The sequence below is a fragment of the Narcine bancroftii genome, chromosome 2 (genome assembly GCF_036971445.1).
Source record: "Narcine bancroftii isolate sNarBan1 chromosome 2, sNarBan1.hap1, whole genome shotgun sequence".
In the NCBI taxonomy this organism is placed as follows: Eukaryota; Metazoa; Chordata; class Chondrichthyes; order Torpediniformes; family Narcinidae; genus Narcine; species Narcine bancroftii.
In genome coordinates this window covers 255,167,415-255,190,849 of record NC_091470.1, presented here as the reverse complement: position 1 = coordinate 255,190,849, position 23,435 = coordinate 255,167,415, and the positions used below count along the sequence as shown (strand labels likewise).

Genomic DNA, 23,435 nt, shown 5'->3' with positions numbered 1-23,435 from the left:
AGCAAAAGGTGGGCTTGTAATTTATCCATTTTTCTGCATCTCTTTAAATTGTCACCCAAGTTTTAGCATTGTTGTTTATAAAGATGCTTTTTTTAAAAAAAAGTAACTGATCCTAAATACCTCGATTAGACATGGAAGTCACATGGGCAAATCTACCTTGTAGAAAAATATAGCCTAGAATATAAATTGTAAAAAAACTCCATGAAGGTTAGATTAACTTAATACTTCTTTCCTTTTTTTTTAATCAAATTTTGCTGTTCCCTATCTACCTGCTAGCTGATGTTTTTGGTAAGTTGAGCTCTGGCCTGTTGGTTGGTGGTTAAAGTTTTCTGTGGGTTACATGTATAAGTAATATGCACCAGTGACTGCTAGTCTGTTTCTTCCCTTTGCCTCTTTTCTCTCCTCCCATCTTGAAAAATAATGCGAGTATTTGACATTTTAAAGCTGGCAGTTCATGTTTTAAAATGAAATAGTACATTGCAAATAAGTATTTTGTTGCATCCTATTTAGAAATAAATCTGATCTATTGAAACGTGTTCCTTAAGCTCCAATATAATTGGAAACTGGACTTGAAAACAGATGTATCATAGTCATTTTATCAAAATTTAATTTTCTGGGTTTTGGGCTATTCTGGTGTTAATTGCAAACATCTAATACAATTTACGATGCCAAAATATCATTAATACAAAATGTAAAGGATTATGATGGTGAAAGATGAGGCCTGCCCGACAAATTTCATGTTGACCCAGTTGCTCTGAGGAAAGTTTGGTCAAGTTTTCCCTATCATTGTAGAATATATATTCAAATGCACAAACTCAAAACTTAAAAGACAGTAATGGAAAAAAGGGATGGAGGTGATGAAGAGGTGAAAAAGAAGTGAAAATAAAGATACAAGATGGCCACGTTGGACTAAATGACTATAAACATTAATGGAATATATAACCAAGTTTAAGTGTATCCCATTGGAAAAAAAATCACATATAATTTAAGTCAAAGTTATAATGATTGGGGAAACCTGGGAACCATATATGGAACATGGCAGAAAGAGTAGGCCTCGGACCACCACCACCTAAAATGATAAGAAGATAAACACGATCAAATTTAATGTGAATAAGTAGATGATACGTCTTTTTTGTTTGTATTCCTTTTGTATAAAGATATTGTTTTATTGTATTTTATATGTCCAATATTTACTGTTTTTGGAGGGGGGAGGGATGGGGGGAAAAAAGAGAAAATGTCACTGTGAATATTTAAAGAGATGCATCTGTAAATATATTGGTTGATATGGTTCATAGTGCAATAAATAAAGAATTACAAAAAAAAAGTACCTTAAAAGCCAGCAGACATTACATTTAAAATTTTAAACAATACTATTTGTTGTTCTTTATTAAGCACAATAAAAAACCACATATAATAGCAAAATTAATTTCAACTATAAAGGTGTGTGGTGAGAAAAAATTATGGATGTTATCCTTTATGAAGTAGAAAAATCAAAAGTTGTTGAAATCAAATTATTTCTGATGTTAGATTAAGTTTAACCTTGTAAAGTAAATGTCAGTGGATCTTGTATCTGTAATGAACTTTAATTTCTGCATATTATGTCATATGTTATAATGCAGTCAGAGTTGACCAAAGGTTATGCTTGGCAATCATTGCCTTGGTTGTGAGGGTTGAAAATTAGGAAGAAATGTATTCCTGTAAAAGTGAAATGGGAATGTTCAGTAGCAAAAAATGTTTAAATCACATCTGAATGTAAATAACATTTCATTGTATGATCCTATGACTTTTTCAAAGTAATTTAGTAATGTCATATTTAAGAATTGCAACTTTTATAAGCAATCTCCCAATTTTCAAGACATTCAGCTTGAGGATTGCTGTCCTAATTATTAAAACTAAGTACCCGTGTTTCTAAGCATTACTAATACTGTGCTGAATAATCTACATTTTTTTATTGATTGGTAATAAGATAGTGGAGTAGAGAACTTTTGGGAAACTGTTGGGATGAAAATTACTGCAGTCATTATTTTCATAGCATCATAATCCTTTACACATCTTCGTATTTCTGTCCTACTGATTTATTTTTCGAATGGACAGTGTGCAAAGCTGCCAATTGTATTTCATTCATTTTTAAAAGTACATTTTCAGTATATGTTTGTAATTCAACCAAATTATTTGGTGTTGTGACCAAGGTTGAATAGGGTAGTTGGAAATGTGTATTACTTGGATTGGATCTATGAGGCAAAGGGAGCTGAAACAACTCTGTACTTGCAGTTGACGTTGTTCCTTCCTTTACCCCCACACACCCTTCCTTAAGTAAGAGTCTTGTTCGTTTCGTGGTTTATTATTCCTTTTGTACTATCTCAATGTTTGGTTAATGGGTTGTGCACTGAGATATCACTGAATTATAGAGGCATTGTAACTTGTAGCACAAAGCATGTTAATGATGTCTTGTCTGAGTATTTCACTGTGGTTCTACTTCAAATGTATTGGGTGTGCTTTTTGTGTTTTGTGTTGTATTTGTAGGTAGAAAATGGAGTTTTTAATGTTTCCATTTGATTTGTTATGAGTTTAAATGTGCTCTTATTTTCAATGACCAGAAAATTGTAGCTAAAGTTGTTTGAACTTCTGCTTAAAAAGTTTCTTTTTTTTAATTTTAATACAAGTATTTTATCCTCTGAAATTTTCCAAATAAAGTAGTGCAGAAATGAATGTATAAGGACAACTACATTTTGGCCATTCAGAAAGCAGAAATTCACTTTTATGGAATTTGCAAAGATTTGAGATGTGGAACAAAATACATTTTTAAAGAATTTGTGCACAAGAAAACTTTTTTCAATAAGTTTCTGGACACATACGTGAATAATGTGGTTTTGTGTCATGGAAAATTGTGATTATGGACTAATTTCTGGGAATGCAACACATATGACCTAAATATGTTCTGAAAGGGGACCATTAAGCATAATTTGACCCTAATGGTGTGGAATAAATGAAAGAAACAAATCATTAGATTCAGATGTAAACATGGATTTTTGATAAAACTATGTTGTACGTTATTTTGTGAATCAAACAGTGACTGTGCCATAAAATTTCAAAGCAATTGTTTTAATTTTGTTCTGGAGTAAAAAGCTTATTTGTTTATTGGGTGGTGAGGTGAAGATTATACTGAATGCGTATTTTATTTTAATCATTTGATAACAATGTTCCAGTTCCCATTTTTATTGGGATAAACTTTTGAAGAACTGAAAAAATAGTGCTAATTTATGTGATTAGTACCAAGCAATTATAATACTGAACTAAAAGATTGGTGATCTATTGGAATAAGGACTGCTTATAGGTTGGATATTCGTGAAACAGAACTTTGCAGCAATGAATAGGCCCTTCAGCCCATGATGTGCTGATCACAACCATCAACCCTTCTCTTCCTCACACCAATAAACCTCTTTTTTGCATCCATGTGCCTTTGGAATGTCTCTATTTTACCAGCCTACACCACCATCCCAGTAATGTATTCAAGGCATTACCACTCTGTGTAGACCAGCTTATCTCTAATGTGTAATGAACAACTTTGCTCCACTCATCTTAAACAGATGTCCTGTTTTTTTTCCCCAGGATAGCAATTGTCACCCTGGGGGAAAAAGGTAGTGGCTGTCTGCTCTATCAATGCCTCTCATTATTTTCTATACCTCCAAGTCTCCTCTCATCCTTCATCATTCCAGAGAGAAAAGCCCTAGCTTGATCAACTTGCTTTGTAAGATGTGTTCTCCATTCCAGGCAAAATCCTGGTAAATCTCCTCTGCACCTTCTCTAAAGTTTGATGATTATTTAAGATTATCATAATCCCAAAACTAAAACCCTAAGATTCCTTTTTTTCCTTTACACTATTAAGAATCTTGCTATTGACCATGAATTATGCCCTCAAGTTTGACACTAAGTGCATCTTAGAGTTGAATGCACAAAAGTTGCAAGAGAAACTCAGCAGGTCACGCAGCATCTATACGAAGTAAAGGGTAACCAATGTTTCTGGCCTAAGTCGTTTGTCAAGATATGACCAAAAAGCTATTTGAATAAAAAGGTGTGTGAACCTTTAATAGTGCAAACTGAAGTATAGATTACAGTCCAAATTGTTTGTATGTATTTATTGACATCATTTCTGATAGATACGCTCCGACTTGCCCATTTTTGTGAGTTATAGGACCCATTCTCAGTGCTATACTCTGCCAATTTAGTTGAAATCAAAATATTAGAGATGGTGGAAGTAATGAAACTAAAATCTGCCATATTTAAACAAAATTAGGAAAATGTTATTTTTGTTTGAAGTTAAAGACACTTCTGTATTTTCAGGAAAAGGAGATATTCAACCTCAGCTGGACAGTGCTTTACAAGATGTAAATGACAAATATCTTCTGCTTGAAGAAACAGAAAAGCAGGCTGTTCGTAGAGCCCTCATTGAAGAACGTAGTCGTTTCTGTGCTCTTGTTTCCATGCTGCGACCTGTGGTTGTAAGTTTGTTTCCTTGTCCATATCATTAAATCCAATGTTATTAAACAACTACACGAGGCTGTTAAAATATGTTAAGGTCTATCCCATATTGCTCAATTTCTTGGATTCTTGACAGATTATTTTTAGCATTGAGATTTCATGTGCTTAATCCCCTTGCAGGAAGACTGGTATTTTACTTTTCATGGCTTTAGGTTATTCCAAAGCAATGCAACCAAAGGAATACGTGAATTTTGTCACTGATTATAATGTAAAGAAATACATTAGTCACTGTACTCAGTAAAGTATCCAATCTGAAATGAAATGCCTGATTTGAAAGTCTATTTTAGATGTGCTTAAAGTTAAGCGATCAAATTTGGGATCTTCCTTGCACACCTGAGAGGCAGAAATACTTCAGTTAAATATCTTCCCAAACTATAGAATTTCCAATTAAGCAGTACTTCATCAACAATGACTGAAGATGAGAATACTAGACTTTGTTATTATTAGGTTATAAGCTTTTTAAGGGATAATTTTGGTTATGATTTGTTATTGCCAGCAGGGACAGAGCTGAAGTCATTGATAAGTAATGGAGATTTAAATAAATTTATTTCGGTAATGTATAATTTGTTACAAAGGAAAGCCTGGAAAGTAGGTGTTCATAAATCAAGACACAGATGGGAGATGGATTTAAATAGGCAAATAGAGAGCATAATTGGATTGAGTTGTGTAGAGAAAGTATGAAAATTACAATAAATGTGAGATATAGGTTGGTACAATCTAATTTTATCCATCAGTTATATTTAACACCTCAAAAATTAAATAGATTGAACCATACCTTTTTGATTTATGTTTTAGATGTGAACAGGAGGTCGGTACATTTTTACATTCTACTTGGCAATGTCCTAAGGTTAAACCTTTTTGGATGAAAATGGTAATTTGTTAGAATGAATAACAGGGGTTAAATTCTCACAGGATCCAATGTTATTTATTTTGGGGGATATTAAAGGAGTTAAACCTAAATTAAAATTGAATATCTATCAAGTGAAATTTGTACATATTGCTTTAGCAATAGCTAGGAAATGTATTGCTATAATTTGGAAATCAGATACAGATTTGGGAATGCAAAGATGGCATGCAGAAGTTCAGAGTTGTATAGCACTTGAAAAAAATTACTTATTACTTGAGATAAATACTAACTATCTACAAAGGACAGGTATGAATATTTAAATGAAATTTAGACATTCTCTTTCTCCTAAAGGTCTCTTTAAATTAGAAGAAGTTTTATAATATGGAGTACTCCTTTTGTGAATCTCTTGTCCTATACTTTCTTTTTAGTAGGGGGTTAGTGAGGGGAGGGAGAGTGATATTAGGGGGGTTCTTTTTAATTCTCTATCTTTTCTATTTCATATAGACCACGTGTATTAATATTAGAAGTTGATATATAGTAATGTATATGAATTAAATAAAAAATTTTAAAAACAATGACTGAAGGTGGCAATGTGGAATGTATGTTGACGTTTCTGGGATGAGTGTTGAATCCATGTTCTACTAACTCAGTCAGATGTGCAATCTATGTTGTGATCGACACCTTATAGAGGCCATAACAATCTTATTCTAGCAATTGTGCTTGGACTTAAAACTCTTTCAATACTTGTCACTAGTTCTTGCTTTGTAGCTCCTTAAAGTATTTTGAATCACCTAAATAATTGCTTTATGTGATAAAAGTTCCAAGTGGTACAAGGTTTAAAAAAAAACTAGTTGACAATGAGGAATGAATCATACAGCAATGTCAGTTACTAATCTCAACTTTCGAAAAACTAATCAACTTTTCCAACAATGTCTGGTTTCAAAATCATCTGATCATCCTATTTATTTTTGTTGCATATGCCTGTCCACTGTTGAAACTTTTCAATCTCTCTCAGGTTCCTGGAAAGAAGCAGAAATGACCCTAGCGCTTAGGCATTGAGGCAAGTGTTAAAAGGTGATGTGAGTTTGTGATGTGAGCGCTGCCCCGGCAATGGTCCAGCTGGGAAGAAGACCAAAATTAGTGCAGACTTGTGCTGTCATGCAAATGAATCTGCATTTGAAAAGATAGGCTACAGTACAACTCCGATTATCCAAAATGGTCAGGACCAGGCCTATTTCGGATAAACAGTTTTTTCGGAGAACTGGTCATTTTTTTAAAACAGAAAATCACTTATAACAGTGGCTAACAAACAACAAGGGAAGGCCTATTAAGCATTAAAATCATGTTTAATTCTCACCCCCAAAAAATGCTGGTAACCACCGATCACCGATACTTTCCCACCAAGGCCCCACTCATGCTGGGAACCGGAGGTCTGCTACTGCTGGCACTGGGAGCCCAAGGACCTGGTCAGTTCACCTCTGAAAAAGTTTTGGATAAATGAGAATTTCTGATTTGTTTTGGATATCCTCATCCAATTTTTTTAAATTTTGGATAACTGAGGATTTCGGAGAATCCAATTTTGAATAAATCAGAGTTGTATATCAATTTTCAGACTTCAGTGCAGCAAAAACTGCAGATGAGACCATTGGAAACTAAGAGGCATCTACAATGATTGCCTCTGTTTAAGGAGGTGATGTCACCATGGTTTGGCCGGGTCTTTGTTCTCTCAAGCACTTTGATGGGCTAATAGCAGAGCAACAAATCAGCTGTATAACTCTGGCCAGCAGATCAAATGGATGGAATTACTGGTAAAAACGATGGCTCATATCTTTACAGATTTGAATAGATATATTAATGTGTTCTTCAACGTCCATTGTATTAGCTAACTTTATGTATGATTGAGTTTGGTGTGGGGTAAGGATACTTCAAATTTATTTTTGATCTCTTGTTTTCATGTGCATTTCATAGTTTTTTTTAATTAAAGGAATATAATGTCATCAAAGAGGAAACAATCTCCTTCAAGCTCATGACAAAAAATAACCGTATTGGAGACCTGATAAATTTTAAATAATTAAGCATCAAATCAAGGGTGGCACAGTTTGTATAGTGGTCAGCCCAACATGATTACAGCAATAGCAATCCTGGTTCAAATCGAGTTTGTGTGTTCTCCTGTGTCTTCGTGGGTTTCCTGCAGGTGCTCCTGTTTCCTCCAACATTCCAAAGACATATGGCATAAGTAGGTTAATTGTCACATGGGTGTATTTGCATGGCACAGGCTGCATCTCTAAATTTTAAAAAATTTAAATTTCAGTATCAAAATTTTTCATGAGTGAAATTAATTGTTCTTCAATTGTTCCCATAACATTTTCTCCCTTCTTGCTCAGAGGAGAAAGAATAAGGCTTTTTAACCTTTCCTCAGTACTTTATTGGCAAATAACATCCAAACAATCTGTTACTGGAAAATTAGTCTTCTGAGTATGTTTTTCATGTGCAAATCACAAGAGGCAAGCCATTTTACCAAGATTAAATTGTCTCTAGATTCTCTGCTGGGTCAAACTATGCCTATCAAAAAGAGGCCAGGGATTTTGTGTGCACAATTCACCTTTGCGCCGTTGATGTTTTCTCAGCATCAGTTTCATATTGCACTCCATATTTCCAACATTCCAGAGGTAAAATTGCAGATTCCTATTGGAGTTTGCACTCTTGGTTGATTACTTTCAAGATTAGAGTAGCACATTGAGCCAGTCTTAGCAATGGAATGTCAATTGAATAGTTCCCTCTGACCTTTCATACAATTACCAGTTTGTTTTCAGTGATCAGGATTATGGAAACTTCCTCAGTGGCAGTCGTTTCACTGTTTGTAACCCGTTTGATTAAATCCATTTTGAACTGCAAGATGGATGTAATCTCGCTCTGCACTGGGATGAGAGCCAATCGGGGTAAACCATGGTTGTGTTCCTCTTCCCAATATCTGATCACGCAAGTGGAAATTTATTTTTCATCGCTTCACTCAATTATTCACATATTTCTGAACATAAAAATGATGTTTGTAAGTAATAAAGTCAGCTGCTGGAACAAGCAATCATAAGCTATGATTATTTGTGAACACTGCTGTTAGAATTGTTAGAATGTGTTAAAGTTTAGTGCAAAGAGATTAATGGGAAGAAAAGTTGCTTCAATTCCTTACTGTATAATTGTGGCGTATGAGAGAAAACAAAATGGACCACTATTTACTGTGTGAAGGTTTGGAGAAACCTGAGCCATACACACTCCCCCGTGAAACAATGCTCCTGGAGAAACATAAGATTGTAAACAAGATGGTCAATGGAAAAGATAATCAGGAATATTTAACAAAGGTTCAAGATTAAAATAAAAGGAACTAAATCAATTTGGGATTAATAGCAAGTGGTCATTTACCTGAAGAGATAAGAGTAGGGTATCTGATAGAAAGCTCACTCCACAGTTCCTCAAAACACTTATCCCCAGTATTCATAATCTAGATCAATGATTTGACCATATTTTTTATACAGTTGGCTGATGCTAAACTGAAAAGCATTATGAATACGGAAGAGTACCTAAAGAGTATTTGCAGGGATGTGAGCAAACTAATTGAATGGGTGAGAGTGCCTGTAGAATTTGGAAAAAATATGAGGTCATCCTTGGAACTGAAGGAGAACAGAGGTTAAGAACTTATTGAGGGAATTCCAAAGTTCATGATCTTGTCAGCTGAAAGCTTAATTAGCATTTGTGGAGCATGGTTTGAAATTGGAGAAATATGATATCTTGTGGGAATGCTATTGCCATATGAAGGGTGACGGCAAAGTGATTTGTAAACAAGTAAGATTTATTAAAATCAAGTCATGGAAAAGTAGGATTTTATTTAAGTTTAATCACAAGATCATCTTCAGCCGCACTTCCAGCATAAATATTTAATTTACCCACACAAACTACTTAGCATGTGTCAAAAATTTAACACCATCAAACAACCCTTGGGTTGATTTCAGCTTCATCTGGAGTCCTCACTATTTTTAGGCAGTGACATGGCCATATATGTTCATCTTGCTTTTGACTAATTAATTTCCATCAGCTTTTGCATGATAGGCTTCCATTAGTGCATAGCAGCCTGAACAGGACATCTGGAAAACGAGCAGTTATGTGTGCTTAAAATTAATAGAATGAAGAGTCTTAATCAGGAGGTATGACTTCAGTATGTTTAATGTAAACTGTAACAACAACTAACGTGAGAAGATGGGGAGAAAGGAAATATAACTTTAAAATCAACTGCACTTCCTGAGAAGACTGAAGTGGGCAAGGCTACTGGCCACCATCATGTCAACCTTTTACAGGAGCTCTATCAAGAGTGTCATGGCTGGCTCCAGTGTTGTACAGTTGCTGCTGAGAAATGGATCGGAGGTCAGTCCACAGGACCTTTAGACTGGCAAAGGGGATCACTGGAGTCTCCCTTCCCCCACTCCCCATCGTTATGATCTACTGGGATTGTTGTCTGAATAGGGTTCACAAAATCTTTGATGACCTCTTCCATCCAGCACACATCTTTCAGCTGCTCCTGTTGGGAAAGAGATACAGGAGTATCTGAGGCAGAACCACCGGGCTGAGAAACAGCTTCTTCCCACAGGTAGTGAGAATACTGAACGACGAAAGGAAGAGCTCACACTAACCATCAGAGAATATAATTTTTAGAAACATTGTTTATTTATTTATTCTGCCTATGTATTTATTGTATGTGTGCACTGTCTGTCTGCATGTTTTGCATGGAGGACCAGAGAATGCTGTTCTGTCAGGTTGTACTTGTGCAATCAGATGATAATAAACTTGACTTAAGTAGAATCCTTCTAAAGGAAGGATGGTCCCTATTTGTAAAGCTAATTGTCAGTCGCAAAGAGAGTTTGGCAGTAATTTGAGCTGAAAAAGGTGATCAGAATGAATTGGGTCAACTGTTATATTCCTGTGGAAATCTAGCCCAAATAATCACACTGCTGTAAGTGAAATAAATAAATCTTATGCTATTTGTATGTAATTTATCTCCACTTATTGCATTTTACTGGAGACATTTCCCTTTTTTAATCAAAATTGTTAAGATTTCTCATTTTATCCCCCTCTGCTCTAAGATTATTTTAAGTTGAATTTCTACAATATACTATTTGTTCTGAGCCATACTCACCTGATTGGCTCACATGGTATTTTCAGTAAATACTCTCTATTCTTTGTAGCCCCTTTCATACTGGCACCTTATCCTAGTATTGATTAAGGGTCCAGTGTGAAAACTCCTTAATCAGCATGCAGGTGTCAAATCACGGTGGGACAGTACAACCTAGGTAGGTGTCCACTGATGTCTGTGTTCTGTTAGCCCAATGTGAAAGGGACATGGACTATTCAGGGATAAAGTAGTGACACATTGATGACATTTTTGCGTGAAGGAAACAAAAGATTAAAAAGAAGGTATAAAATTTGCTGACCTATATAAACCTTTATAAATTTTTAAAGGACAATGGGGAAGGTCACAGTGGTGGGGGTGGTGGAAGGGATGAGAGAGAGAGGGGAGCATGGCAGAGAAACATCTCCATGAGTGCTCCGTGCATATGGTGCTTTCTCTGCCACACAGAATTCTGGGAGGGCAGGTCTGCCATCGCTCTTTCCCACAGTCTTTATTAAATTGTGTGCTATTGCCGCTAAGATTTTCTCACCGTCTTTATAAATTGTGTGGCTATGTATTTTATACCACTTTCCCACGGTCTTTTACAAATTTATAAAGGTTTATATAGGTCGGCACAACAACCGGGGCTGAAGGGCTCGTACTGTACATAATACCTAATTATGTTATAATTAGGCATGATTAATTTTGTTTAAATACAGTTCATAATACATTGATCAGGATTTAGGGCAGGTCCACCATTGCTTGATGGCCACTTAGACCGGTGGAGGATAGAATCCCCTATCCCCGGGGATGCCTTGTGATGAGTGTGAAAGGAGACAGAGCTGGTTAACAGTGGGCCAGTGTGAAAGGCAAAAATGGCTTCCTTATTTGGTTCACTGAATGGCCAATATACTGGTTAGTCAGTGTGAAAAGGGCTTATGTTGAATGAGAAGCCAAGTAGTGCCGTAACAGTGGAGTGACACATTTTTCCATACTGTTGCCTCTTCTATGCTCCAATGTGGTTGCAGCATAACTTCAAAATAAATGTGTGTGTATAGTTATTTTGTTGTAAATAACTTATGACGTTTTATTTTGAACACCCCCACTTCTTTGCAATCACCAAAGTTTCAGGTGAGTCAGTCCAAGCAAATTTCATATCGTAGTCTAAATTAACAGACAAGAAAATTTCAACCCTTCACCTGAAATCTGTTTCGATACAAGTCATTAGTAGCAAAGTTTCAATGATCATAAATTTTGAAAATAAATCAGCAAATTTTAAAATTCTTATTTCCTTGCAGAAGGTATGGGCAAACAGATATTTGTGGCAGCTTACCACATTTAATTATTTCATAAGTAGATTGCTTCACTGCAACTCTCCATTAAAGAGGAAAGGTGCCACAAGAATCGTCCCACCAGGTTCAGCTGCTACCCCTCCACCATCAGACTCAACAAACTCAATCAGGGACTCATTTAAGGCCTCTTGCTTTTTCACTTTATTCATTTTTTTTAAATTATTCTCTCTGAACTGCACAATCAGATTGTTTATATTCATTACCTGTTTACAGTTCTTTATTTGTTTACATGTATACACTGTGTACAGTTTTTTTGCACAATCAATTAGTGATAATTCTGCCTCACCCACAGGAAAAAAATTCTCAGGGTGCTATGTGGTGTCATGTTTGTACTCTGACAATAGATCTGAAAATCTTATTGCGTGACCAGTTAATTTATTTGTCTTTAATCTACTCACCATCTTGACCTGCATATTTACTGCCTTTTATTGTCACTAAACTTATTGCTAATCTCTAGATATCATTTTTAGAGGTTTGTTATTGTAGGATGGGTTTAAACAGGGAGGAAAATAGGTATAGAATACCATTTTCTGAAATAGATATTGTTGATGCATGGAAACAGGAATTGGTCATCTACTCTTTTCTACCACTCAGTGACATTATGATTTGTGAACTCTATTATAGAACAGTACATTCAGCATAGTATGGACCTTTGGTCCACAATGATACTCTTCAATCAATTTAACCCTTCCCTCATAACCATAACCCACAAATTTATCTTGCATTCATGTGCCTATCTCAGAGTCCTATAAATGTCTCTATTGTATCAGCCTCTTGCACCACGCCAGGCAGTCACCACTCTTTAAAAACTAAGCCTACCTTTGATATCTCCCCTGAACTTTACTCCACTAAGCTTAAATGATGGCCTCTGGTATTGGCCATTGCTGCCCAGGGAAAAAGGAACTGGCTGTCCACTCTACCTGTGAGTCTTCTAAACTTTTACACTGCTCAGTCACCTCTCATTCTTTGCCACTCCAAAGAGAAGAGCCCTAGTTGGTTAAACCTTTCCTCATAAGACGTGTTCTCCATTCCAGTCAGCATCTTGGTAAATCTCCACTGCCCACGTTCTAAAGATTCAACATCCCTTTTATAATTGGGTGACCAGAACTGAACACAATACTTGCAGTGCAATCAGAATTTTTAGTGCTTTTATTGAATATCATCTCAAGGCTCTTGAACTCATTCTCTTACCTTGTTAAAGACAACATTCCATAGCCTTCTTAACCACCCTATCAATCTCCCACCTCATGAAGCACAGCATTCCATTGCCACAGGTGGTTACCTGTCAACGCATGGCAGCTTTGAGGGATCTGTGGACTTGAACTCCAAGATCCCTCTGTTCATCTACACTGGCAAGAATCTTGCTATTAACCTTGTACTCTGCCTTCCATCTTAAAAATTGTATCAATTCACAGTTTTCTGGATTGAACTTCATCTTCCACTTTTGAAGAAGTGTATCTCGAGGTGGGATCACATAGTAGGTGGCGGAAATGGCAGATCTAGTGGTGGGATCATGACTTTGCCTAATCCTTAAAGAAAGGCTCAGGCCCAAAACATCGGTAATATATTTATCTCCTATGGATGCTGCAAGAGTGGCAGAGCTCCTCCAGCATTTCTATGTTTTGACTACAATCACAGCGTCTGTAGACTTTCGTGTTTCACTCAGCCCAGATTAGATTCCTACAGAACACATCACCAACATCCAGGCAGTATATGTTCCATCTGCTACTATCCTTTGTCTTCTGTGTACAAGCCAATTCCTAATCCTTGCTGCTAAGTTTCCATGGACCCCATGCCTCATGACTTTCAGAATGAGCCTACCATCTGCAACCTTGTCAAATGCCTTACCAAAATCCACGTACGTCACATCCATTGCTTAATCTTCATCAATTTGTTTTGTCACCACCTTTAAAAACTCAACTAAGCTCGTGAAGCATGATCTTCCCCTCTCAAAGGCAAGCTCATTATCCCTAGTAAGATTATGCTTCTCCTAATGCTTATAAATCCTATCCCTAATAATACGAGATAGACAACAGACTCGCCAAGGCAAATAGCACCTTTGGAAGACTACACAAAAGAGTCTGGAAAAACAACCAACTGAAAAACCTCACAAAGATAAGCATATACAGAGCCGTTGTCATACCCACACTCCTGTTCGGCTCCGAATCATGGGTCCTCTACCGGCATCACCTACGGCTCCTAGAACGCTTCCACCAGCGTTGTCTCCACTCCATCCTCAACATTCATTGGAGCGACTTCATCCCTAACATCGAAGTACTCGAGATGGCAGAGGCCGACAGCATCGAATCCACGCTGTTGAAGATCCAACTGCGCTGGGTGGGTCACGTCTCCAGAATGGAGGACCATCGCCTTCCCAAGATTGTGTTATATGGCAAGCTCTCCACTGGCCATCGTGTCAGAGGTGCACCAAAGAAGAAGTACAAGGACTGCCTAAAGAAATCTCTTGGTGCCTGCCACATTGACCACCGCCAGTGGGCTGATATCGCCTCAAACCGTGCATCTTGGCGCCTCACAGTTCGGCGGGCAGCAACCTCCTTTGAAGAAGACCGCAGAGCCCACCTCACTGACAAAAGACAAAGGAGGAAAAACCCAACACCCAACCCCAACCAACCAATTTTCCGCTGCAACCGTGTTTGCCTGTCCCGCATCGGACTTGTCAGCCAGAAACGAGCCTGCAGCTGACGTGGACATTTAACCCTCCATAAATCTTCGTCCGCGAAGCCAAGCCAAAGAAAAGAAAGAATAATACTTTCCTTTAATTTGCTCATTACTGAAGTAAGACTCACTGTTTCATAATTGCCAGAATTCTCCCTATTGATCAATGGAACAACATTTTCCATCCTCCAATCCTCTGGTACCACTCCTGTAGCCAGGGAAGGTGCAAAGTTAATCTTCAATGCCCCAGCATCCCTCACTTCCTGCAGTAACTTGGGGTATATCCTATCTCACCCTGCAAACGTGACTTTCCTAATGCTTTTCAGAATCTCCAGCTCTACATCTTTCTTAATTTTGGCATGCTCCAACATATTAATCTATTCTATACTCTCCTTACACATATCAAGATTCATCTCCCTGATGAACACTGAAGCAAAGTAGTCATGAAAGACATTCGCTACCACTTCTGACTCCAGATACATGTTTTCCCCTTTATCCCTGAACGGCCTACCATCACTCTACTCATCCTCTTGCTCTACACATATGTGTAGAATGTCTTTGGGCTTTCCGTATTCCTACTTGTTAGGATCTTCTTTTATCCCCTGCTAGCTCTCCCAAGTCCCTTTTTACATTCTTTCCTGGCTACCTTATTCTTGAGCTCTGTCTAATTTTTGCATCCTAAACCTTCTTGCCTTCTTTCTCTTGACTAAATGTTCCACCTCTCCTGTTAACCATAGTTCCTTTACCCTATCATCCTTTCCCTATTTCAGTGGGATAAACCTATCCAGAATCTCCGAAACAACATACAAATGCTATGCATTAGTTTCCAATCAATGCTTCCAATTTCCTGCCTAATACCATCATAATTAGCCCTCCCCCAATTAAATACTTTCCCATATTGTCTGCACCAATCCTCGTCCATGGCGATGCCAAAGGTCAGAGAGCTGTAGTCAATTTTTCTGAAATGCTTACCCACTGAGAGGTCTGTCAATTGACCAGGTTCATTGTCTAGAACAGGATCCAGTATGGCCTGTCCACATGTCTGCAGTCCTTCTAGGACACACCTAACAAATTCTCCCTTGTCTGAACCTTTTGCCAATCAATATTAGCAAAGTTGAATTTGCCAATAAGACCACAAGACTATAGTAGCAAAAGTAGGCCATTCAACCTGTTGAGTCTACTGTTCCATTACATCATGACCTGATCCATTTTCCCACTCAGCTCCACTCCCCTTTCTTCTCCCTTAACCTTTCGTACCCTGTCTATTCAGAAACTTATCAATCTCTACCTAAAATACACTCAACGACCTGGCCTCCACAGCTGTGCGTGGTCACAACTTCCAGTTCACTATTCTGGTGAAAGAAATTCCTCCATATCTTAGTTTTAAATGGGCGCCCCTCAATCCTGAGTTTGTGCCCTTTTATCCTCGAATCCCCTACCATGGGAAACCATTTTCCCCATCCACTCTCTCCAAGCCTTTCAACATTTGAAATGCTTCTATGTGGTCCCCCTCATTCTTTTAAATTCCAAGGATTTCAAGGAGTACAGCCCAGGAATCATCAAACTTTCATCATGTGCTAATCTTTTCATTCAAGGAATCATTCTTGTGAATTTTCTCTGAACCCTCACCAATGCTAGCACCTCCTTTCTTAAATTTGGAGTTCAAAACTGTACTCTGTACTCCAAGTGAGGTCCCATGACAGTAAGCCTATTATTTTTGCAGCTTTTGAAAATTTGCATACTTGCTAATCTGCTCATTAGTAGCCCAGTGGCTTTTGGGAACCTGTAGAACACTCCCAGTAGAGTGAATGCTCCTTTCCTGCTCAGACTTCAACCTACACTGACTCACAGATGATCCATCTATGACAGTGGTTTCCAATTGAATACATAATGTGGGTGGAAAGAAAAAGTTTGAACGCCACTGTTTTAATCGTACCGAATTGATTTGTTATGTGCACAGTTTCATAACTCCAAAGGAAATGAGCCAATGACCATTTTTCTCATGCAAAATATTTCAGTAATAATTGGGTCTAGAGCAGTGATTCTCAATCTTCCCTTCTGACTCGCATATCACCTTAAACAATCACTTACTAATCACAGAACACTTATGGCATAGGGAATACTTAAAATGGTATGTGAGTGGAAAGTAAAAGGTTGGGAACCACTGATCTATGATATCTTCTCTTTCTCGAGCTGTGATACAATACCATATTAGCAATGCCACTCCTCTCCCTCTTTTGCATCCATTCCTATCTTTCTTGAACCATCTAAACCCTGGAACATCAAGCTGCCAATCCTGACCTTGCAAAAGTCACGTTTCTGAAATGACCACAATAACATTGATCCATTCTTGAAGTGCCCCTTCCTTATTCTTAATTCTTCTCACATGGATTTTAACCTATGCAACTGATTGGATTTATGGCCTATCCGCTGCCTGATTTTCCTCATAATCTCTCTATACATTACACCTACCTTTCCACCAACTGCATCATCATCTTACCTAACACTTCCCTGATTTCCCATCCCCCGGACAACCTAGTTTAAACACTACCAAAACAGCTATAGCAAACCTTTCTACAAGGACATTGGTTCAGGTGTAACTCATCCCTTTTGTTTGCATCATATCTTACTCAGTGATCCATAAATCTGAGGCCCTGCATCAAATGTTCAGTCATGCATTCATCTGAAATATCTTCCTATCCTTGCCCTTGCTAGCTTCTGGCACAGGCAGCAATCCAAAGATAACTACCTTTGAGGTCCTGCTTTTTAGCTTCCTTCCTATGTTCACGCTTCAGGATCTCGTCTCTTTTACTATCTTTGTCGTTGGTACCAATGTGTATTGTTGTTTAGTCACCCTCCCTCTCAAGAATGCTGTGGACTTTATCTGAATGTCTCTAACCATGACACCTGGGTGGGGGGGGGCAACATACCATCCGCATCTCGATCTTATTCATACAATCTCCTATCTGTTCCCCAACCCATGAATTCTTTATGACTTGCACTGTCCTCTCCCCTTCCCTTCTAAGTTCGTCATCCAACCCAATAATATCAAAAGCGGTGCACTTGTTATTGAGAGGATCCGCCACAGGTTTACTCTACATGTTCCCTTTTCTTTTTCTGACAGGCACCCAACGACTTGCACTCTGGATGTAACTGCATTTTTGTAACTACTCAGACCGCTGAACAATGTAGAGTTCATCCATCTCCAGTTCCCTAACACAATCAGAAAGGACAGTCGAATAAATGTCTTGCAGGTGAAATCATTAGGGACAGTAGAGGTCCCCCTGACTTCGCACATCCTGCAAAAAGAGTATACTGCTGCCTTGACTGCCATTGCTAGTACAACTATGCAATAAGAAATATTATACATTGTTCTTTATTCCATTCATATATTTGGTTCATCATACATTAATTTCAAAAGTAAAATTAATTGATCTATCATCTACTGCTGTTCAGGATGAGTTCTGAACTTCTATCAAACTTTAGATTGAAGAGTATTCTCTAACTTCAATTTTGAAAGGTCTGACTGTCATTACCTGATATTTGTAAAACTTAAGCAAAGCATGGATTATTATGTATTCAATGTTTTGGACCATTATTGGCATACTGTCAATAGTTTTAGAAGCAATGCAATAAAAATGTGATTTTTAAAATGTAACTATCTTCACACATAGGAAGAAGAAATGTCAATGCTAGGAGAAGTGACCCATCTGCAAACTATTGCAGATGACCTGACTAATCTGACAATGGATCCTCACAAACTGCCAACAGCCAGTGAGCAGGTAAGTGAGTCAGCAAACATTTGGAATTTATCACAATTTTCTTTTCATAAAATGATATCAACTTGTACATCATGGAATTTACACTGTGTAATTAGTATTTGGATTACATCATTTTTTTGAAGCTTTCCTCACTGGAGAACTCTGCCACGGCAATTTTGTGTGTTGCAATCTCTCAAGGTACAACGGTGTTTAAATCTCAACATTAAACCCAGAAATAACTTGCGTGTTGGAAAAGATCTTTAAATGACAATTTGTCTTTTTTTCCTTTCAATCTTTTTATAAATCATATTATAGGTAAACAATGCATGAAGAGAATAGGAGTACATAAACAAGAAAGAAAAAAATCACTATGACATATTGCATTACACCACAGTTTATGAACATGTTCTCATCTCCTTAAACTGGTCTTCAAAAAAAAATTTATTATTTTATAAAACCCCACCTAATTTAAGAAAAAAACAAAACAAAAAGACTGGGTAGCCTATCCTGAGAATTTATTAATAAAAATTAATCGTCTGTTCTTCACCAACAAAGAGAAAAGAAATAAAATTAAATATAGTCCAGAAGGGAAAATAATTATACTAAGTCGTGTGGAAATAATTTATAAAAGGTTGCCAAGTCTCGTCAAATGTAACAGAAGTATCAAATGTACGACTCCTAACTTTCTCGAAGTTAAACACGACATAATTTGAAAGAACCATTGAGTCAGTGTAGGTGGATTAGAATCTTTCCATTTAAATAAAATAGCTCTTCTAGCCAACAGTGTAGAAAAGACTACAACCCGATGTGTGGAAGTGGGAATCCGTCTCACTTCTGGAACTATTATTCCAAAAATAGTAGTTAATAATTATCTTTAAATTTTTTGGTTGTCATTTTCATAGTTTTTATTCCAGGTAATTATTGACCTGAAGGGCTCTGATTATAACTGGACATACCAAACTCCTCCATCTTCTCCAAGCACCACAATGTCCAGAAAGTCCAGTGTCTGCAGGTAAGTGGAGAACCAAGGCAGTGTGTCTTTATAGTTGCTTTAGCATTTGTCAAGTCCAATGTTTGGATTGTATAGTTTTTCAGATCATTATATTTATTGTTGACTTTGTAATTCAGTAAAACCCCTGGTATCTGACACCAATGGGGATTGTTAGATGCTGGATAAGTGTATTTTTTTGGTTGCTTGAGAATTGCAATGCCTAACTAATACACCTGCATTAAGAATAAACAGTTTAAAAGACAAAAATTCCATACTGTACATACACTGAACAAATTTCACTTGCATGAGTACACTGTATAAACCTTAAAGCATTTTACTTTATTTTCAGTCATGTTCTTTGCAAACATTTAACTGTTGCTGAATCTTCAGTTTCCTCGCCCTCCACAGAGCCACCCGAAAGATGGACAAGAACATTATAGATATTAACCTCCCCCCAATTTACAGATAAAACCTCTGACTGGACCAACTGAAACTAAGCAGAAGGAGACACTTAGAGAGTCACCCAAACAGTGAACGTAATCAACCAGCTCTTCATCCTGGGAGATGCCATTTTATTCAAATACAACATTATTCAAACTTTATTCAAAGAGCTGCTATGGGCAAAGCATGACCAAAGCACTCTGCTGGTTGAATATTTCCTCGTATACTCACCAAAGGGTTTATGTGTTACTTCAGAGAACATTTACTTTTACAATTTTAAACTTGCATATTTTTTACCTATTATTTTATTCATATTTATTTTATTTTAAATTTATTTTGCTTGACTGTTTTTCTGGTTGTTTGAGGCTGTCTGTTGCTTGAATTCCAGATACTAGGAGTGTTACAATATTTAAACATATCTCCTATTCAAATAAATATATAAAGATAATTTAACAAGTGTAATAAGATATCATTTGTATTTTTAACTATGTTGGTTTACAAAAGAGTAATTACAACTATTGGTTTGATTTGGATTGGGTATCCTGCAGCTTTTATTGCACGTCTGCCAAACTTGGAAAACAATCAACTTGGCCTCATTACTTGAATGCAACTCATATCCCTCCAATCCATGTACCTGTGTGTGTCTTTTAAATGTTAAATTGGCCTCATTTTGATCACTTCATCTGGCAGTTCATTCCATGTTCCCACTACCTTCTGTGCGAAGGTGAAGTCCCTCAGATTCCCTTTAAATCTTTCCTCCCTCCCCATAAATTTGTTTACATTCCCCTACCCCACAAAAAAGACTGACTACTGCCTTATCTTTTCCCCTCAAGATTTTATAAACTTCTCTAAGGCCCCTCCCTTGGCCTCCTATCCTCACTGAAGCATCCTTTAAAATGTTTTTAATACATTTAGATCTACTGGGACCCATTTACTCCTGGAGTCCATTCAATTTCATATTAACTTTCAAAAAGCCTTTTAATTAATTGAAGCTCTGTGTGCAGATTTGTTACAGTACCTTAATATCTAATGATGAAGGACTGTAATTGATGACATCTTCTGATTTTTCAATGATTATATTCCATTCAAATTTCTCAATGTCTGGGGAGATCATCCAGTATGATTAAATTTTATTGTTTCCAATTGAAGTATTGTCTATTGAATATCTCCAGAACATGTTGTTCATTTGGTTTGCTACATTGTGATATCAACAAACTTGTGGAGCCAAGTTAGCACTGAACCCTCATCGATACTTAATTTAGACTAAAGATTTATGGTAAAGCTACCCACCTTAAAATGCATATGTAAGACAAGTATTCATCTGAACAAATAAATAAATATTGTTTCATGAATATGTAAGTCTTAGATGGTTAGTGTGAGCAGTTTCTTTGGTCATTCAGCATTCTCACTGCCTGTGGGAATCAGCTATTCTTTGCCTGGTGATGCTGGCTCTGATAACCTTCTGTCTCTTTCCTGATGGGAGCAGCTGAAAGAAGCTGTGTGCAGGGTGGAAGAGTTCCTCAATAATTTTGTGAGTCCTCTTCAGACAATGATCACATCGATAGGGGGGGAAAGAGTCCAGTGATACTCTCTGCCACTCTTATGGTCCTGTGGATGACCTCTGATCCATCTCCCTGCAGCAACTTGCACCACACTGTGATGCAGCTGGCTAGGATGCTCTTGATAGAGTTCCTAGAGAATTTTGAGATAATGGTGGCCAATAGCCGTGGCTGCTCCAGTCTTCTCAAGAAGTGAAGTCTCTGTTGCGCCTTCCTCACAAGTGAAGAGATGTTGAGTGTCCACGATAGGTCACTAGTTAAGTGAACTCCAAAGAACTTGGTGCTCTCTACTCTCTCCACTACAGAGAAGTTGATGTGCAGTGGAGGGTGGTTGCTTCTGGTCCTCTGAAGTCCACAATCATCTCCTTTATCTTATCCATGTTGATACTCGGATTGTTACTCTTGCACCATATCACGTGATTTTTCCACCTCTTCTCTGTAGTGTGACTTGTTGTTGATGAGGCCAATTACTGTAAAAATACAGCAAGGTATTTCTGAAGTTCATTTTTGCAGTTGACATCATTTAACCATTTGTCAACTGAAGTATGCTGCTACACCAAAATATGTGATTAAACATTAAAAATTGCAAATTCTAGAACAGTTCCAACTTGAAAAAAAAAGGTTAAAAAGAAATGTCTTTGATACAAGGGGCCAAATGCTGACATTTTAGACTGATGGATAAAAGTTTTCCAGTGTGATGTTTTATCTTGTCTCCAACCACTTCTATGTGGTCACTCTTATAATGTGACATTATAGTTGTTGGCAGAAAGTATTCACTGTCGTAAATATTCATGCACTTTAGTTCTAAACAAGAACCTTGGCAAACTTCATTGCTGTCTTTGTACACAGACAAATTTCTACTTTGTGCTAACACAGTCATGTCAATGAAATAGTGCCAGAGTTTGAAATAAGCAGCTAGCTTGGAAAGGATAGTGAATAACCACCAATTTGCTTTTACTTACTGCAGCAGTGCACACTTGTGCATTTTCTGGTTTTGATTTGATTTTGTAGCTTGTGGTTCAATGATTGTTGCTTCCGATATGCAGAGTGTTTAATGGCAAATGGTCTTCCCCTTCCTGTCCTTCCTTTTTGTCTCTCTTAGCAGTCTGAACAGCGTTAACAGTAGTGACTCCAGATCCAGCGGATCCCATTCACATTCTCCCACTTCACACTACCGCTACCGCAGCTCCAACCAGCCTCAACAAGTTCCAATGAGGCTGTCCAGTGTATCATCCCATGACTCTGGTTTCATGTCCCAGGATGCATTCCAGTCCAAGTCTCCTTCCCCAATGCCACCAGAAGGAACCAACCAGGTATGTGAAATTGTATGCCTAGTTAAATCTTTAATTAAGCATTGTTAGGTCATAAAATCTAATCACAGTCCAGGCAACAAAATATTATAAGCCAAAATTAATTGTCTAAGATCTGCGATTGCACCTGACAGCCAGAATGAAATTTAATCAAGTATAAACATTTCTGAAGCATTATAAAAAATTCTAAGAATTCAAGCTCGATGTAAGATGTCATGAGAAAGTATGCAATTTGGTATTTAAAGTCTACTGGTTATGCTTAAAATCTACCAAGAAATCTATACACTCAAGAGATGATGAATAATTTATGATACTAATGTTTGAAAAGTGGTATATATCGGAGGTAGGGCATTAAACAAGCATTTTATGGAAAAATGTTAGCATATTGAATCTAATCTGTGTGAACATTGCTAGTCATTTATTGCAGTTATAACTATATTCCTCATCAAAAAAGTGAGAGCAGTGTATTAAATCAAGTGTGGGGGTGAGAGAAGAGGTCAAAGGGAAGGAAAGAAAGCCAATGTTATACTTCTTTTATTAGATTTATGTGGTGCTGCCATCCTTCTCCCAGCTGATGCACCAAAGACTTCAATCATCAACTAGAAAATATTCTGAGAGCTTGTCTAGAGAAGTATATATAAGTGACCCCTGCGTTACAGGAGGGGTTGCATTCCTAGAAGATGGGCAGTATTACAATTTTCCATTACGTGAAGCCACACTATCTGCGCAAGTGTAAAGAAATGCCAGTTGGAAAAAATTGTGTTGATTTATTTACATTTTTCTCACAAAAATTCCATGGAAGAA

General features: G+C 37.3%; 1 protein-coding gene and 1 long non-coding RNA gene across 8 annotated transcripts in view; one reads left to right on the top strand and one right to left on the bottom strand.

The window, feature by feature from the left end:
• The window catches only part of LOC138755249 (protein MTSS 1-like), a 182,708-nt gene that overhangs the window by 130,294 nt on the left and 28,979 nt on the right, over positions 1–23,435 (top strand). For all 7 annotated transcript variants that reach the window (XR_011352138.1, XM_069920888.1, XM_069920885.1 and 4 more), the window contains exons 7-10: positions 4,342–4,499; positions 18,244–18,351; positions 19,245–19,342; positions 22,424–22,634. Coding sequence is in view for 6 of the 7 variants with exons in the window: in XM_069920888.1 (XP_069776989.1) it covers positions 4,342–4,499; positions 18,244–18,351; positions 19,245–19,342; positions 22,424–22,634 (575 nt within the window). In the remaining variant the exon portion in view is untranslated. The remainder of the gene's footprint in view (positions 1–4,341; positions 4,500–18,243; positions 18,352–19,244; positions 19,343–22,423; positions 22,635–23,435) is intronic.
• On the bottom strand, positions 7,416–8,989 carry LOC138755252 (uncharacterized). Its single transcript, XR_011352139.1, has 3 exons — positions 8,804–8,989; positions 8,574–8,676; positions 7,416–7,670 (listed from the first exon to the last, which is right to left on the bottom strand). It is a non-coding gene; the product is annotated as an uncharacterized lncRNA (long non-coding RNA).